General features: G+C 42.5%; 1 protein-coding gene across 6 annotated transcripts in view; it reads left to right on the top strand.

The window, feature by feature from the left end:
• The first annotated feature begins 391 nt into the window (after positions 1 to 391).
• CNOT10 (CCR4-NOT transcription complex subunit 10) overlaps positions 392 to 18,125 on the top strand; it is a 281,547-nt gene continuing 263,813 nt past the window's right edge. For all 6 annotated transcript variants that reach the window (XM_069211989.1, XM_069211987.1, XM_069211986.1 and 3 more), the window contains exons 1-3: positions 392 to 1,275; positions 9,621 to 9,715; positions 11,583 to 11,744. In XM_069211989.1, the coding sequence (XP_069068090.1) occupies positions 1,254 to 1,275; positions 9,621 to 9,715; positions 11,583 to 11,744 (279 nt within the window). In that variant the 5' untranslated portion in view covers positions 392 to 1,253. The remainder of the gene's footprint in view (positions 1,276 to 9,620; positions 9,716 to 11,582; positions 11,745 to 18,125) is intronic.

Below are 18,125 nucleotides of genomic sequence, written 5' to 3'. Positions count from 1 at the left end.
GTATAAACAGAAATACATACATAAATAAGGGACTGTTATGTGATTGGACAATGGTTACTGTGGATACCTATGTCCCAGTGGTTCATGGGAAACATGGTGATTGTTTTTATTATTGATCTTTGAACGCTGCTAGTTAATAAAGGTGAAGAAAGAAATGCACAATCCCGCCTCAGTGACCTCTATAGAATTGAAACTTTCGTTCCCAATAGCTAGGAAATTTCTCATTTTGGCATCCAGGCTCCGTCAAATAGTTTGTAAAATTGCGTGCTCGTTGCCATAGAAATTGTGCCCCGCGATTCTTTTCGTCCTTCTTCTGTTTTCAGTTTTTCGACTCGTTCCGGGTTTATGTCGCAGGTTATGGAGACGATGACGCAATATCCTTCGCGCCGCCGGAAGTAAGAATCTTCCGATCTTAGCACCTAGTCTGTCTATGCGAAGGAGAGGGCGCCCAGCAGCCGCAGAGGGTTCAGTGAATCATCAGAGCGGCTGGGGCTCGCAAGAGTTGTCCCGTCAAGCGCTTGAAGCATTCGGGCACTGAGGGGCCCGCCGAAAGAGGGGAGAGAACGCCGAAGAGCCTAAGAGAGAAGGGGTCTGTAACCGCACCCTGTAACGCCCTAGTCTGTGTCAAACAGGACATAAGCACGGGAATGCACCAGTGACTATATTCTTCAACGCCAGAGAAAATGTGATGGGACTGCATTAACAGTAAAAAAAGCAACAGCGACAGAAACTGCGCTACTTCTAACAGCACAGCAACACCAGTGAATGTGCTGGCACATCACGTAGGCAAGCAGCACAACCTCACAGCTGAGTGTGTGTGCAATAAACTGCACATAAGCATCAACCCATGCCAGGACATATATACTGCCACCCTGTTGAAGGGTTCACCTGCTTTCAAGATACATAGCGCCTCGTTGAAAGAGTTTTAAAAAGTGACAAACGGCGCATTCATACAAAAAGTTACCTGAAAGGATACATTGCATATCGCAATTAGGTGGATAATTGGCGCAGTACTTAAGACGGATATAGGAAATGCAGTTTTCACAGACTCAGCAGTGAATACAACTTTGGTGCTATCAGAAACTTATCAACAGCTCCATTGAGGAGGCAGGGATTTCTTGTGTGAGGAAAAAGGGCACTGTAACTAAGCGGTCGATAAATCTGTTCTAAGAGAAACTGCATAGCAGGCCCACCAAGTGAATATTTAACAAAGTGTAAAGAGTGGTTAACATTAAAGGGGCGAATAAAGCACCATGGCTGCAGACAAGACAGGAGGTATATATTTGTATTTTTTAAAGATAAATTACCGTATTTAGCCTTCAGGCTTACTAGTTTATTTTAAACCATGTTCTAAATTGACTTTGCATGTGATTTGCTGATGGTTGGCCTAAGCTACTTGATCAATAGTTAAAGATGGAAAGTTGAATAATCGTTTTATTTAGTGAGTGCTGTTATTTGAATGCTTCAGCTGTTCAGGTTGAGGCAAATAAGGAAACAGATGCACAAAGTAGTGACTCCATTTGCATATGATTTCAGTGTTTGGTGAAATGGTCAAACTTTATGGTGGAAAGTTACTCTCTTGTTTTCAATAAGTTAAAATGTTTTACACCAGTAATGCTCACTTCCCTGCGGTTTCACTTTTGCTCATATTCCGAATTTGGTTTAACTGCAGGGCATTTCAATGAGTTGTTAAAACCTGTATTTTTCAACTGTGTTTGCCTTCTCAAAGTTGTTTAGTTCTAGATTATTACAAACTTCTTTTGTTTGTGACGTGGTTATGATGTCTCCTCACAAAGCTGGGCTTGCAGAATCTCCATCAGACGTGCTTTAAAACAGTGGAAGCTTGGACGTTGTGGAGGAGCGATGAACATGGGCAGTGTGACACTAGTTTGCTAATCCCCACTTCTGTGCACAGTGCAATGGTAGAGTTAACGTAACTTCAATGAAGGGGGAAAAATCGCTTTTCGCTGCTAAGTTTTCAAGCATTTTACGCCGATGCAAGTCTAATTCCGCGGTAACATTTTGGTTGGATCAACGTTTGGTGAAATTCAGGTTTCATGATAGGTGATACATATTCTTGTACAGTATTTGAGTAAGTGTGCACTATTAAAATGGCACTGCTACATTTTTAGGTACCATCTGCCTGATCTTTTGTTCAAGTTTGCATCATGGCAGCAACACCATTAACTGCACCTGGCCTCATTTTATCGGTTGGTTCTTATTTACTGGTACTATGTGATTTGTAACAAGCACACTGTCGACTAAACCATGAGGTTTTAACAATCTTTCCTGAGAAAAGGATTGCATGGGTACCAGTAGCCCACTTTTTGCTGTGATTTTCAGCATTTCCCTATGATTTCCATTGGAAGGATCCAAGATAGACGTTGATTGGGAGATTACAACACTCTTCTAGTGTGTGCCGTTTGTGTAAATGAGGCATATAGATGTAACATTTGTCTAGCTCTTATAGAGCCACTTAAATCATTTCAGTACGTTAAGGTGGAGGGGGGGGGCTTGATTTGGGCCTGCAAATAGGCACCAAGACGAATCTAGATGAGAGTAAATCCAAGCGCTGATTCCCTTGTTGCATTGGCGTAGTTGATTTTATGTTGACCAACGTTCAAATGATAAAGACTTGAAAATCTATTGCTATGTGTGGGAGAGTTGTTTCAGCTGAAAAAACCCACAATGCTTTGGTGCCTGAACTGAGCTGGGAGTGCTTTCTGAAGTTCTGATTCACCGTGAGGTTTTGGTCGAGGAACTTATCCCATTTTTCAGCCGGTGTAAAATAGGAAATATGTGGATAAAGAGGAAGTGAGAGAGTGTGACCTCTACGAGTGACACTAGCCCAATGAAGCTACATCTTGAACGTATCGCCCATGAGTGTTTAAAGCAATTCAGTCCTGTGGTTACTGCTGAGAAGTACCTGAAACCGGTGATCCTCACTAGAACTGCATGCCATCAACACATGCACAAAAGAACAGTGACTTGCCCATCACGATTGTCGAATAGGTGAGCAGAGATAGTAAAACTCTGGGTTGCACGTAAATTACCAAAATTGGTCGGAATAGGAGTGGAAATAGTCTAGTTCAGCTAAACCTTTATTGGATTATACCCTATGTTATCTGATGTCTTTGATGACGGTTGCATATATAGTCACGGCAAGCATCCGCATAACTGAGCTGTAAGGACTGCTTACGTGTCAAGGTGATAAATCTATCACTGGTGCGTTTTGTAAAAGCCCGACTATCTCAGTGCCATGTCCGAGGCACCACCAAAACTGTCAGTGTTTGACGACCTGTGTGTGATCAATAAAGTGCTAGGAGTAGGAGTGATCAGCGTTGACAAGAGTTTAGGATGTAGTTTATTAGGATAACAAGACCCATCATAATGTAGTGAGAATATGTTGTTTTGAATGTCTTGATCATGCAGACCAATCCGAGGAATGAGTTTATTCTCACTCTCAAAGTCAGGTGGGACGTTGGTGCATTCTTTGGCTAACGGGTGCGGGGGTTTATCTTGCACCTAGGAGGAACGGATATCACCTGACATTTTTTGAATTGCTTGATAAGATGTTCTTGAAATTAAAACAGTTTGAATGTATGATTTAAGGGGAGCTGATTATTTCAGGTCGGAGTAGACAGATTTAACATGGATAACATGTTTCACCTCTTTAGGTCAAATCCTAGCAGGCAATGCAGCTGTCTAGTTGTGAAAAGACTTCTTGTGAGAATTCCTAAAACTTCCCTGGGTATGCATTCCGCCCATTGCTTACCATTGGCGAATTGTAACCCACGTTTTCTGTTTAGGGTCAAACCTGTGAGTGCATGCACAACTCTGCTGTGTTCAGTAAAGGCTTGGAGCTCGTCTGTCGCTCACCATTTGTTGGTTTGCGTGGCACCTTCCTTACAGACTTTTAATTTGTCAAGGCATGTCTGGCATCGTTTCCGTTCCTCTGTGTGGAGCTGGGACCAAGCACTAATTGATTTCAACTTAATTATTGCCCATCCACCACTCCCAACGGGATTGAGTTACTATTTTGTTCTAATTTCCAGTTAGAAGTCCAAGAAGGCTTGTGACTGGCAAAAAATGTGCCCAGCTGAACAAACACAATTGCAATTTTTTTTTTTTAAATATATAGCTAACTTTACTTTATTTTGTTAAGTCTTTCCTCAGTTTCCACTCGTTTTTTTTTTGTTTTTTGCTCTTGCTTGTGGGCACTGTTGTAAAAAAATAAAAAATGGCAATTAACTTGTTCAAAATGTTTGAGACTCATTGCATTGCAAATGCTTGTTTTTTGTTTGCCGGCTTTATTTGTTTTAGGTTGTCCAGCATGTCTTTCACGCTCCGTGGAGCAAACCTTGTTCACCATCACTCCTTGTATTCTTCCACGAGTCCTCGCTTTCTGTAAACTTGCCTTTAAATTTTGTTCACATCTTGTCCCATTTGCGTGCGTTCAAAGACAGAGGTCGGATGTCAGGCTCCGTCTTTTGAGGGAGCATGGTGTTTACTTTTCTTTCTCTGACTTCAAAATGAGAGGGATTATGTGACGATCTTGTCATGTGAAAAAAAAGGTTGTTTTCTAGCACACAACAACATTTAAATGTCTATAAAATGACCTGTGCACTTATATTTCAGAATATATCAGAATTACAAAAGCACAAATGAAGCACTTTTTAAATAATTTGTAAGTGTGGTGGTAACAAATATTTTAATACGTTCAGAACGAATCAGTACATTAGGTGATGTCATTTCCAACCATAATAATTTGTTCACTGTATAGTTTTATCAGTAAAACCATATGTGCAAATGTAATTGTCATTTCAATTGAAAATGTGTTGTCTGTAATGACAGTGCACTACTACACCATGCATATTTCACACTGGACTACCCCACTCTACCCCACTCCTCTCTGTGCCTCTCCACTCTAAACCACTCCATTCTAAACCACTCCACTCTAAACCACTCCACTCTAAACCACTCCACTCTGGGACACGACCGCTCCACCCCTCCACACTCCACTAAAAGTAACTTCACACTAGGCCGCTCTACAACACCCCACTCTACTCCACTCCATGCCACTTTACTCCACTCCACGCTGTGCAACTTCACTCTACGCTATTCCACTGTACACTAATCCACTCTACACTCCTCTACAACACTGTACTCCAGTCTATGCCACTGTACGCCACTCCACTCCACGCTACTTCACTCTGGGCCACTACACTCTACCCCATGCCATTCCACACCACTCTACTGTACACCACAACTCTAATCCACTCTGACATTTTATTCCACTCTGTGCCCCTCCACTATGCTCAATGACACTCTCCTCCACTTCGCCACTCCACTCTGCGCCACTCTCCTCTACACCACTAACATTTACCCATGCTGAATAGCAGTTGCACTGGTGTACAACATGGCTAAAACACATTGGCTATGCCAATGCTTGTTTTCTAAGAAAAGACATCTGAAAAGCTTGTACTTTTACAATGCCCTACGCAGATGGAATGATCCATTGTCAGAAGTATTTGGAGGGAGATGAAATATTGTCACTAAGCTCAAGAAAAAGGGAATGAGAAGCCTTGTTTTCGGTAGTTTGAAAAATGTCCAGAGGTAACGGAGAACATGCCCAAAAAGAGTATTTTTAATTTAGATGAAAATTCTAGTCATGACTTCAGATTCTGTAGGGGAAGTTTTTTTGTTTTTGTTTGTTATTTTTTTATTTATGCTTTTCATACAAATGCTCACAGTGAACCATTACAGCAGCACAAATTGTACCTTTGCATGACACATCCCATTATGCGTTTCATTCTTCGGGTTACATTTCATTAAGCAGTCAATCCAACAGTTTGTCTGTATCAGGTGACGCAGACCCCTGATGCTCCCCACCTTCTTCTCCGCTCATCCACCCATATCCGCTGTCCTTGAGCAGGTCTCTGTTAAGCATCAACAACAAAGGCATGCATTCAGGGAACATCAGTTCTCCCTCCACTCAGTTCCTCTCCTCTGGCTTTCCCATTTCTTTGACAATCAGGTACTGTTTGTATATTTCCCAGTACGGTGCTGGTCTACTAGTTGGAGACGCCATCTCGCCCGTCTGTATATTACAATATACCATGTCTCTATGCCATTCTTCTACCCTCGGTACCGGGCCCGATCCCAGCGCTTTGCTATGCGTCGTTTAGCTAGCAGCTGCCCAATTGCTGTCCCTCGGCGGCCCGATTTTGGCACTCCTCTGTCCCAGCGAGCAACACCAAGAGCAGCTCATAATCCAGTCTATGCCCCCCTGTGTTCTCTAGTTCACTGAGGATATGCTCTCAGAAGCGATAAACTCCTGGGCATGACCACAACATATGGAGGAAGTCCGCTTGGTCCTCTTCACACCTAGGACATTTGGCGTCTGGGCGCAGCCCATATCTGTGCAGTCTCATGGGGTGTAATGAACTCTATTGAAATATTTAAAATGTATCAAACGGTGTCTACCATTTAGGGACATCTCTCGAGTCCTTGAGCAGCAATACTGCCACTGCTCGCCTGTTAGCTGTATCCGCAGATCCCTCTGCCACTCAAGTCTAGCCCTTGTGAGCTCATGTGTGCGTTCTTTTTGTATATATGCATAGAGCTGGGATATCAAGCGCCTCACTCTCTTGTCTGTGAGTACCGTAGACAGGGTCCGCACTTCCGGGGGTTCTCAAGTCCTCTCCCAGCAGCGTTCCATTGCGTGTCGAGCTCTGTAATACTGATATTTCAGAAGAGGAGTTGCCCCGCCCGCTCGCTCCTCAACCCCCTCCTACATCTCCATGCTCCCTTCACGAAAAACGTCTCCCATATGTGTAATTTCAAACCCTCCATCCCTCCATAGTACATACCACGTACACCACCTCAGTGGCACCTGCGGGGAATACAGGAGAGCAAGTCCCTGCCGTTGTATCAAGTCATACCAATCCCACGTGGTGGCATTCAATGATGCAAACACTCCAAGGGCCAGATGTAGGAAGCATTTTGCATGGTGCAAACTGCGAAAATCGCAGTTTGCGCCATGCAAAATGCTCATCGCAATGGTCATTCACATTTTGCGAGTCGGTACCGACTTGCAAAATGTGAATGCGACTCGCAAATAGGAAGGGGTGTCCCCTTCCTATTTGCGACTCGCACCGCAATGCTAAGTTGCTTTGTGACCGCGAACGCGGTCGCAAAGCATTTCGCAGTTACCACCAGTGTCACACTGGTGGTAACCCATTCGCAAAAGGGAAGGTGTACCCATGGAACCCCTTCCCCTTTGTGAATGTTGCCAAAAATGTTTTTTCAGAGCAGGCAGTGGACCACTGCCTACTCTGAAAAAACGAAACCAAATGGTTTCGTAATTTTTATTTGTATTGCAACTCGTTTTCCTTTAAGGAAAACGGGCTACAATAAAAAAAAACCTGCTTTATTTAAAAAGCAGTCACAGACATGGAGGTCTGCCGTCTTCAGCAGGCCACCATCCCTGTGAGTGCAGGGACTCCATATGGGGTCGCAAAATGCAACCCACCTCATTAATATTAATGAGGTGGGTCTTTGCGACCCCATAGCGATTCGCAGACGGTGTCTGAGACACCGTTCCGCATTGCGATTCGGAAATTGCTACATCTGGCCCCAAGTCTTCTAACCAGTGGGAAGAAAAGTTTGCTGGGCTGTGGGTCTGGAGACGCCAGCTCCTGTTCTATTTTTAAGAAGGGCAGATCCTTGGAACCATGTACCCACGTGTGGGCGAACATACCATATGCGACTTTATAATATAACTCCAAATCTGGTGCGTTAAGCCCACCCATCTCGTACAGTAAGGTCAAAGTCCTCCACTTAACTCTCGGCTGCTTCACAGCCCAGGCTAACCGAATACACAGCGCCCTTAGAGTTACGAAAAACTTTTTTGCCAGTAACATGGGTATGTTCTGGAATGAGGTAGGGGAGGTTATTTGAAATTTTCCTTGATTGAAATGTGGAATGTGTCTGTGACACCATACTATCGTGGGGAAGTGCAAGTCAAACTTTGCACCCACAGAGACAGTGAAGAATGTTCAAGCAGGCTCTTAGACTGGAGGAAATATATTTCTAAGTTAAAGAGCCAAGAATTGAGAATCTACCAATGTTTTTTTTAATGGTTAAATTCCAGAGTCTTCAAATAGGTTTCAATAATTGTTTTGTAGGGCAGCCTCCCAAAATTCCTGTCCAGAAATCTTGGTTTCAGTATTTCCTTTCTGTCACTGACAGCTAATCCTGACTTTATTGATGCTTAGCCTCACCTGCTGCTGGTCTGTCCAGTTCGTGAGATGCCAAAATACCCCAGTGAGGCACATGACCCCCGTGGTTATACTTATTCCCATTTATGCGTCTTTGGAAGTTTCATCCTCTTTCATTCCCAAGCTTATTAAATTTCCCATGAAGGGCCACCCAAAAAGAACCCACTCTGCTGCAGACCATGGTCATGACCTATTCTTAGACAATGCTTAATGCTTCCAACTCTTCCCTTAAGAGTGAAATTCAACAGTCCCTTTCCCATCTTGATGCAACATTATGTAAATCGTTCTACAATAGTTTGTCAGACCCCCCTCGCCCCCCCCAAGTAATCTGACCTTCACTGGCATCAAGTCAGGTCTGTGAGTTAGTCAGCCCAAGACGGTAATTAAATACCCGCTCACAGCAGGCAACATTTATTTGCTTAATTTAGACATTTCATTTTTCTATTTTTGGATGTGGGCAAATGTTTAATTGTGCAGTTAATTTTGCTAAATATATTTGTATGTTTGAATATGTTACTCAAACGAGTTTAGATATTTTACATCTGTAAGTAACTGTTAAATCTCCAGTCTCCCTTTGTTGTCCCTGTGCTGGTTCTGTTTTTGTTGTTCACGTTTCCTTCCCTTTGTGGCCACTGTGCCCTTTGAACCTCTAATCATTTGCTTGCCCACCTTACTCGTCCTCCTAATTGTAATTTCTAATTGGGCTTACTGGTGCATGAACTCTCCCACAGACACTACGTGCTGCACTGTTGTCTTAATAAAAGTAGGACCATTGTCAACCTTGCTACAGCTCATCTACTTTTACCTTTTGAATTGCTGTTTTCAGCAAAAGGACCTTCAGCTGTCTATTATACATGAAGATTTTGAAGGATTATTGTTGATTTGTAGTTTGCCTAGTGTTATAGTTCCATTGGCTTCCTTCTCTGTATTATTTACGTACACTGCACCAAGAATACATAATCACTTTACCTGGAGACTCATTCCACTCTTTTCAAGATATTTAGTCTCTTTAGTCAGTGAACCACTACCACAGAGCATGACAGCAGCTTATGATGGTGCTAACTTTAATATATATTTAGACAACCAATAAACATTAAGATCAGAGCTAATAAAGACAAGTGAGACTCCTCCTTATGACTTAATCTTAGGTGATTATGACTTAATCTTAGATGATCGGCCGTAACCATAATTGTGTGTGGTATGCTTTGTATTATATTGACTAGGCATGATAATAGTGCATTGAATACAGAGTGAGGAAGACCGGATTTTAGCAGGAGCATGTTTGCATCATACTGAGCTTAGATCTTTAATGGAATTATTACTTGCTTTTTTTTCCAGATCAGGGAACAGAAAAGCATGATGCGTCTGCCACTTGCTCTGGAATCACCGATCAGGAAAAGGAGCTGTCAAATAGCGCATTACAAGCATTTCTGGTAAGGATTTGAAAGACTTATAATAAAATAAAAAAACTACTTTAATTTAGGAATGAGCTTGCTAAAAAGTGATTTCCACCTTTGTTCCAGTCCTATCCCTGGCTTTATTGTGTCTGCTGAAGTAGGAGTGCGCTATGAAACTTTCTTTCCTCAACTTGTGTACTGAAGCTTTTATACACTCCTCAATTACAGTGTCCAGTCCCCACATATGTACACACATTATTGGATTAGTGTCCTTAAAAAGCTTGTACTGTGATCTCCTTTTGTTGAATTATACCACTTGCAATGTTGTCCGGCCCTTGTGTAGTATCATGGCACTATAACTATCTGGAGAGGTTCCTGGCAGGCCTGTATGTTAATTGAAGTGATTGATGTGTGGATGTAGTGTAACCTTTTTGCAAAGAGTTGGGTGAGGTATGAAAGAGACTAAACTGTGGTATGGACATGTTGTGAGCTTGGCACTGCTAATGTGCAGTCATTGTTTAATAGAGGTACGTGACAGGAAGATGAACACACTTTATACACCATATATTCAAAATGCCTATCCAGTTCAGAGAGCTATCTCATGGTATGATACTAGGGGAGCAAAGCATTTCAGCATTTTATTTGTCTACCAAGTCATAGCCCTGCCACTTCCTCTGATAACCAGCTGACTGGCACATGGCAAAAGAGGGTCCTCTACAAATTTCAAAAGCTTGTTTGTAAATATACTCTAAACTCAGCACCTTAATGGGACTACCATTTTACCACTCTGGCACTATATAGTTCTTATCTCTAAACCAAAATCTTTTGACTGCACCTAAAATGCCCTCTTCTACATTTAGTTTGTCTTCTTACTACGGTGCAAACTCTCGTTGAAGTGTCCAAATCCGAGCATCAGGGCTGTAGAATGCTATGAGTTGGTTAGTTAAAGCAATAGAAAAGAGTAAGCAATAATAAATAAGCCCGTAGAGAAGTATATGCAACATAAAAATACTTCAAATAATGGGGAATTATGAATGGGTTAGAGGGTGACTGAAGAGGGAATACATTACAAACTGATGAAAAGCATAATAATGGGTTATCCCAGAGAGGATAGTAGTTTAACTGTAAAGCTTAGGGGACCAACCAATGTTCATAAGGTTCAAGAAGACAATCTTGACATATGTTAGACCTATAAGTGAATTGCATGAATTTATGTGTCTTCAGAGGGTGATTGGGGGACAAGAGAAGGCAAAATCAGATTTAATGCCTTCATTGCAGAGAAAATGCTTCATGCTTTTGATTCCAGAAAGGGTTTTCGCTTTTTCCTGTAAATAAGGAGTATATTTTTAAATTGCTAAACTATTTTGCATTTAAGCATGATTTAACTTGAGTATCCCTTTGAGAGAATAAACAGTCTTGCAGCAATGAATAAAGCTGCTTCTTTGATTACATATGTTCTGCTTTTGGAGACCTGTGAAGCTGTATCCTGGGTTTCAACGCATGTTGACAGTATCATTTGGATTTGCACTCAGAATTTCCATACACTATATGGCCAGGGGAATGAATTCATTACTTGATTCTGTCTGTACTCTCTAATATTTCATCTTTCATGGAAGTTGGCACTCCCTCTCCATTGTACCTCTTAGCATTTATTTGCATTGATTGGGGCCTTCGTGTGACTTAATTTGCTTTTCCATCTTCCTGTGATGTGCTGTTTGATTTAAGAGTAGTAGCATGTAAATACCACAAACCTCTAGGACTCCTGCTAAACATAAGCAACTTAGTATTTCTGGTGCAAATATAAACTTCATGCTATCTCTGCATTTGCTAGTCCATCTATCTAACATGCATCCTATCTGCCTGCATTCCGTTTATTTATTATACTTATTTATATTTCTGCCAGGCTGCAAACTATGAAGCATGTCTGCAGCACCTCAGTTGCCTTCAGGAAATCAACAAAGATGACTATAAAATACTTTTAAATACTGCTGTTGCAGAGTTTTATAAAAGTGAACAGACCATCACTGACAATTTAAAACAAACACTTCATCAACTAAGGAACCAGGTAAGTTTACATTGCCTATAGTTATCTACACTACTGTTAAGCCAGGTGAATTACCTGTTCTTTTTTGTTTCTATTTCAAATGACATTGATGGGAACAATTCTTGCTGTATTGAGACATTGAGTGTTTACTGCATTCAGGCCTTTGCAAATTTACCTACGTGAAGTGTGTAGGCATTTTATGCTGGAGTAATGATTAGAATAAGACACAGCGTTCACTGTTGGAGGACCTATCACATCAATGGATCAAACTGAATATTCAGTATCAACCACAATTGTTTTGGCCAACCTTTTTTTTCTAATTTAAATTTCACATGAATGCAAAATAATGAGCATATTCTAAGTCTCTTCCAGTAGTCATACATTGGCATATAAGTTACAGAGTACATTACACAGCATTATCAAGTGGGCGATTCTTTGAGCATACCCTGCTGGACATTGATGCATTTATATTTCAACTGCTAGAAGCACACCATAGATACCCCTACACCTCACCGACACTCATGGGCCCTATGTGCGATCGGGTGTTGCACCCATAGCTTTTAATTGTCTGATTCCTTGTGTATGGGGAATATCTGGGCACGCAAGTTTTAATCCATAAAATTCTTTCCACTGCCCCCAGACTTTCTCAAACTTGTGATGACAACCTCTAGGTGCATAGACCATTTTTTTGGCCACCATGCAAACATCCATTCTTGATAAGCCTTTTTCCTTTGTGGGTAACACAATTGACCCCCCATAATTGTGCGATATTCTTTTTTGCCACTACTAGGACTAATTAACAGCATAATATTATTTTCCGTGGGAGGTGTGTGTCCCCGTGGACACCAAGGAGCACAAGTAGGGATTGCGCAGGATCTCCTTTCCCAAGACATCACTTAGTACTTTAAGGATCCCACACCAATAATGTTGAATCCAAGGTAAGACCACTATGTACTGGAGAAGGAACTGTATGTGACATTTTATCTCAGAAAAGTAGGAGTCCAAGTTTCCCCCCATTTTATACAGTTTGGCCCTGCCCAGTTAAACCCAGAAATACTTATTCCTGCTCATATGATATACTTTAAATCATCACTCGTTCGTCTAGACGCAGCTTGTTCAAAGTTTTGTGGGTCTTTCCTGGTGTATGATCACTGCCTCTGGTGCGTTACATGCTGGTGCAATCTTGGTTAGCATTGCTCGTTCTTACTCTGTTTTCCTGACTTGATTGGCAAGTCTGGCAGCATTTTTTCTTTTTCAATACCTTTGTCGCCATAACGTTTTTAGACTATTAGTGCAGTCTAAAACTAGCCTCCTTCCCTACTACATTCTGCCAAATCATCAGATGTTGCTTATTCGTTTTGTAATGTAATTGCATTGGGACATCTGGGTTCGTCTTAAAGACTTACTTATGTTCATGCTTATCAAGGCTTGTCATGCTTCAGTAAAATGCATGCTTCTGGCTGTAGTGAAATGTGTGTTTTAACCACTGACTTTGTGTTGCACCACTTTGCACCAGGACACCAGGATTAGCTGTCCAGTGTTCACCAGTTGCAGACTACATTTTGTATTCAGTTTAGCTGCCTAGTGACTGTATCATAGCATTAGACACTGCCATGTTAAAAGCTGATCGTATTTTTCTACATTGTAAACTGTGCTTGTTTTTGTGCTTTTTCTCACCAAGGGCTTGGGTTGATAAGGATGTACTCAGATGGCAGGGAACGGCCTTGTTTTGATTTGACACCTTGGGATTGTGGCCAAACCCCAACATGTTATTTTCAAAGCATACCTAAACTAGCCAGCATGTTTGAATTACGAAATGAGCGTTTTTTTCCAGAAAGCTCCTTTCAAGTTTTTTAGATATAAAAGAACCAGTGCGACAGTGAGAGAGTGAGTGCCCTCAATCAGGATTCTTGACGTTGGATGCCTGATATCTGTCCCGTGAGGGTGGAGATCTTTCTCCCAGTTGAACTGGGCCATCGTCTTGCTCGCATGAGAAAGATGAAGAGCTTGGCAGGCCCTACGGTGATTAATTTTTACTTCATTATGTGCTTTACATTATAGTATAATATAAATACATATATTTGCTGTGTACATTGCAGTGGAGAATCATTTTGATATATTTTCCTTTCATTGCTGTGACTATTTTTGAACGCGTGCTTTCAACATGCTAATCTCCTTTTAGGAACCTCGTGGTGAAATAATAATAAATGTCTTCTTTAAACTGAGAAGTGCATTCCAGAGATTTGTCAGCTCGGTGAAAGAAAAACACTGGCAGAAAGCCCAAACCTCTTTCTCACTCTAGATTTAATGGCCTTCTGGGAGGGGCAAAGAGCATCTTCAAGAGTTTGTTTAATTTTAGATCTCCCTTGCCAGACGGCACAAGCCGTCTTATTGAGAAAGACTTATTGTAAACTTGCAGTGGGCTTACAATCGACCCATTGCTTGACTTGACTTATTTGATGGCTTACCTTCCTCTGCTTGTGTTTCTCCCTTCTTTGGAGCATAAAATCTTTATAATCCTTTTGAATTACTGACTTGTTTCTTCCCACTGCTTACATTCAAGGGACTTCTAATTTTTCTTTCATTCAGCACTCTGTGAGAGTTGCATGTGTGTTTTAACCCTGTCCCTCAAGTGCTGCACCCTTCTCAAATACCAGCACCTTCAAATACAGACCCCCCTCTCGGCTATAAAAGCACAGAAACAGGGATATTTTTCAGGGGTATATTTAAAAAGCACTAGTGTTGTTGTTTTATCTCTGACATTCCTCATGTTGCTTGAAAGCAAAACCTTTGCCACACAGCAGTTTTTATGACACTGAGGGAAGGCAATCTGCTGCCCTCACTCAGCAGGCATCTTAGGCAGAAGATGTAGTAAGCATGAAACTTGTCATGGAATCCTTACATCTACACCCTTGGCAACTACAGAGGACCAAATGCTGAGTCCCGTGGAAAATAAATGAGGTATTGGCAAACATTTCCCTTTACATTCTGACACTTTGTTTTAAATTCTGTGCAGACTTTTCTGAGTGAAAAGTATTTGAGGAATTAACCATGTCATTTATTAAGATTGAAACATTGAATTTAGTATACAGTTTTGAGATACCTTAAGGTATGAGTTTTTTTTTCTTCTGTATTTGATTTGTAGGTCAAGCACAGTAGCGCTGCTCTTCTTGACATGTTATCTATTCTGAGGGCTTTAGCCACACCCATCTCATGCCCATCACTTTCATTGGTTCTTGGGCTGCCTTTCAGAAATCCCTTGATGTCCATGGTAAATGATCTACATTTGTCCCGCCTTGAGGCTGTTTTGTTACCGCCTAGGAGACTGATCCTGTCACATGGATTATTGCATGATCGGGAAGGTACCTTAGTGTGGCGCACTATTTTTTTTTGCCTCGCCACTTCGCTCATGGCAGTATTTTTATTTCTTCATCTTCCTTGGTTTCGGGGATCTTGCAGTTTTTTTGTGATATCTGCTGGGGCGTTTTTTTTTTTTTTTTTTTTTTGGTCAGTTTAATTTAACGCAAACTCAGCCCAAAGGTATTAGAGTGCTTTATTTTATTTTTTTGCAGTTTTGTATAGTGCGAACTGTATACAAAGGTATTACAAGGCTTTACACGAGCACCAGTTACTTTACACAAGAACACATTCATTTTTGGTAGCAGGGGAAGATTAAGTGATTTGCCCAGAGTCACAGGATGTTGAGCCAGCGCTGAGACTCGAACCATGTTTCCCAACTCCAAAGTCGGCAGCTCTGGCCCTTACGTCACATCCTCTCCCCTAGGGTTCTTAGTCTGGTGCATGTTGGGGCAGTTTGGGAATAACTCGCTTATTGTTATATAGCGGTTGGTAATACAGGTTCTGCCGTTTCATAGCACTGCAAAGCAGATGCCATTCTTAACCAATTCGCTATAACTCATTTGAATCGACCTTGCAGAGATGAAGAGGTAAAAAAACTATTTCAGGATTATTATTTTTTTTGCAGTTTTATGTAGGCCAACTCGACACAAAGGTATTACAGCACTTTACATGAGCACTGGTTAATTTAAACAAGAACATATTTATTTTTTGTAGCAAGGGGCTATTAAATGATTTGCCCAGAATCACAGGATGTTGAGCCGGCTCCAAGACTCGAACCGTGTTCCCCAGCTCCAAAGTCAGCAGCTCTGGGACTTAGCCACATCGTCTCCCCTAGGGTTCTTTGTCTGGTGTGTGTTGGGGCAGTCTGGGAATAACTTGTTTTTTCTTATGTAGAGCTTGGTAATACAGGTTCTGCCATTTCATAGTGCTGCAAAGCAGGTGCCACTATTAACAAAATTGCTATAATTCATTTGCATCGAACTTGCAGAGATGAAGAGGTGAAAAGGCTCTGTTAGGATTGTAATCTGTGACATTCTCGTTCTGTTAAGACCTCTTAAGTGGGTGCATTATCCAACTGACTTGACTAGGCAATAGCATATGCTTTTGATAACCTCCGGAGGGTCACCAACCAAGCACATAGGTTAATTCTAGGCAAGAAGATGGTGAACGTTTTGTCTCCAAAATGGTGAAAAAGGAGTCGTGATCCCAGACCCAAGCACTTCACAGCTTCACGCTTGATAGCAAAAAGCATCTAGCCTTTGGATGTAAATTGGGCCTCTTCAAATAGTCCAGTTAGCGCAAACTCAATACAAACGTATTACAGCGCTGTATAAGAGCACCGGCTACGTTACACAAGAACACATTCATTGTTGGTAGCAAGGGGAGTGTAGGAAGCTGGCCTGGTGTGTGGTGAGCACCTGTGGTGTTATCACCTTATACAAGGTCCCGATATCCCCTATTAGTGAGGCGTAGACAGTGTCTAGGAAGCCAGGGCTCTCTATAGGTAGCTGTCACACTGCACTTATTCACATGAAAGAACCACACAATGTTACCATCATAAAGTAGCTTTATTTTTGTAACACAAATACTACAATACTGTATGGGCAGTACTCCAAAAGGAGGTGAGTAAACACACTATTATACACATTAGAAGTCAGTGATTAGCATAAAAAGCAATAGCAAATAGTAAAACCGTGGAAAATAGTAATGGCCCTATGGGTAGACCAAACCATATACTAAGTAAATGGAATGTGAAAGGCAGTCCTCTCCCCCCTCCCCCCCCCACACCACCACCACCCACCCAGGGAAGTGGAATTTGTAGAGGGGAGCTGGAGGAACAAGGAACCTCAATAAGTAAGTAGCAGGGTGCCCCCAGCAACCAGGAGAGAAGAGGTAAGCACCTGTTTTTTCCCCCAAACCCACATGTAAACTTTGGAAAAGGACTGTGCAAGACTGGAAGAAACCAAAGGTGGATCCTGACAGAAGAGGACTTGCAAAAGAAGGGGACGAAGTCCAGTTTAAGTTGGAGTGTTCGGTTGTGGCAGGAGCCACTACCCATCTTTCTGGAGATGCAGGACCAGGTTGACGATGGAGACAAGGAGTTGGCTGTGCAGCCCTGGAGCAGGAAAACCGTTCCAGAAGTGATGCAGTCAACATCCCACAACAGAAGAAGAGTTGCAGCCAGTCAGTGGTGTTGGAAAACCACCAACAAGCCTTGACAAAGGCAAAAGTCGTAGATGAAGAGTTGCAGAGCTGCCGGAATACCATCAAGGACCAGGGGGGCTCAACCCAAGGAGGGGAGTCCCAGGTGACCCTCGGCAGTGAGGAGAGTCAGAAAACGAGGATGAAGCCCCCAGAGGCAACTCACAGGTACAGGAGTCGCAATGAGGCCCACTCAGCAGACCTGGAGGAGTCCTACGTCCCTGGAGCAGCAGGCAGGAGACTGTGCTTTGCAGAGAATAGTGCTGGAGGCCGAGGTTACACGGAGCCTGAAGATCCCTTGGAGGAGGAACAAGCAAGCCTTGGTAGCTGCAAGAGTTGCAGTGCACAGGGGTACTTTCCTGCAAAGAGAGCCTAGGGCTTACTGTTTCCCAAGTTGGACAGCTGGTAGAAAGGACCAAGGGGACCACTTCAGACCACCACCGGTGATGCAGGATCCACGTAGTTCCAGAGGAGAGAGGATCCACGCAGCCAGTCATTGTTGCAATTGGTGCCTTCGGACGCAGGGGAGTGACTCCTTCACTCCAATGGAGATTCCTTCTTGTGCAGCCTGGAGACTCATCGCCCACAGAGGATGCACATCCACAGAAATGTTGCAATTGCTGGAAGTAGCCGGAGAAACTATGCTGCAGAGCAGAGTCGGTGCCAGAGTTGCAGATTGTCGGTTCCTAGAATGTCCAGTTATCCAGAAGTAAACGATGTAGAGGAGTCCTGCTGGAATTTTGCGCGTCAGATCTGAAGACCCACCCTGGAGGGAGTAGTTACTCCCGTTTCCATTGTCCAGTTTTGTGCCAGAGCAGGGACCATGGGTCCCTGGACTGG

This window comes from Pleurodeles waltl, chromosome 10, assembly GCF_031143425.1.
Source record: "Pleurodeles waltl isolate 20211129_DDA chromosome 10, aPleWal1.hap1.20221129, whole genome shotgun sequence".
Taxonomy (NCBI): domain Eukaryota; kingdom Metazoa; phylum Chordata; class Amphibia; order Caudata; family Salamandridae; genus Pleurodeles; species Pleurodeles waltl.
This window is presented reverse-complemented; position numbering and strand designations above follow the sequence as displayed.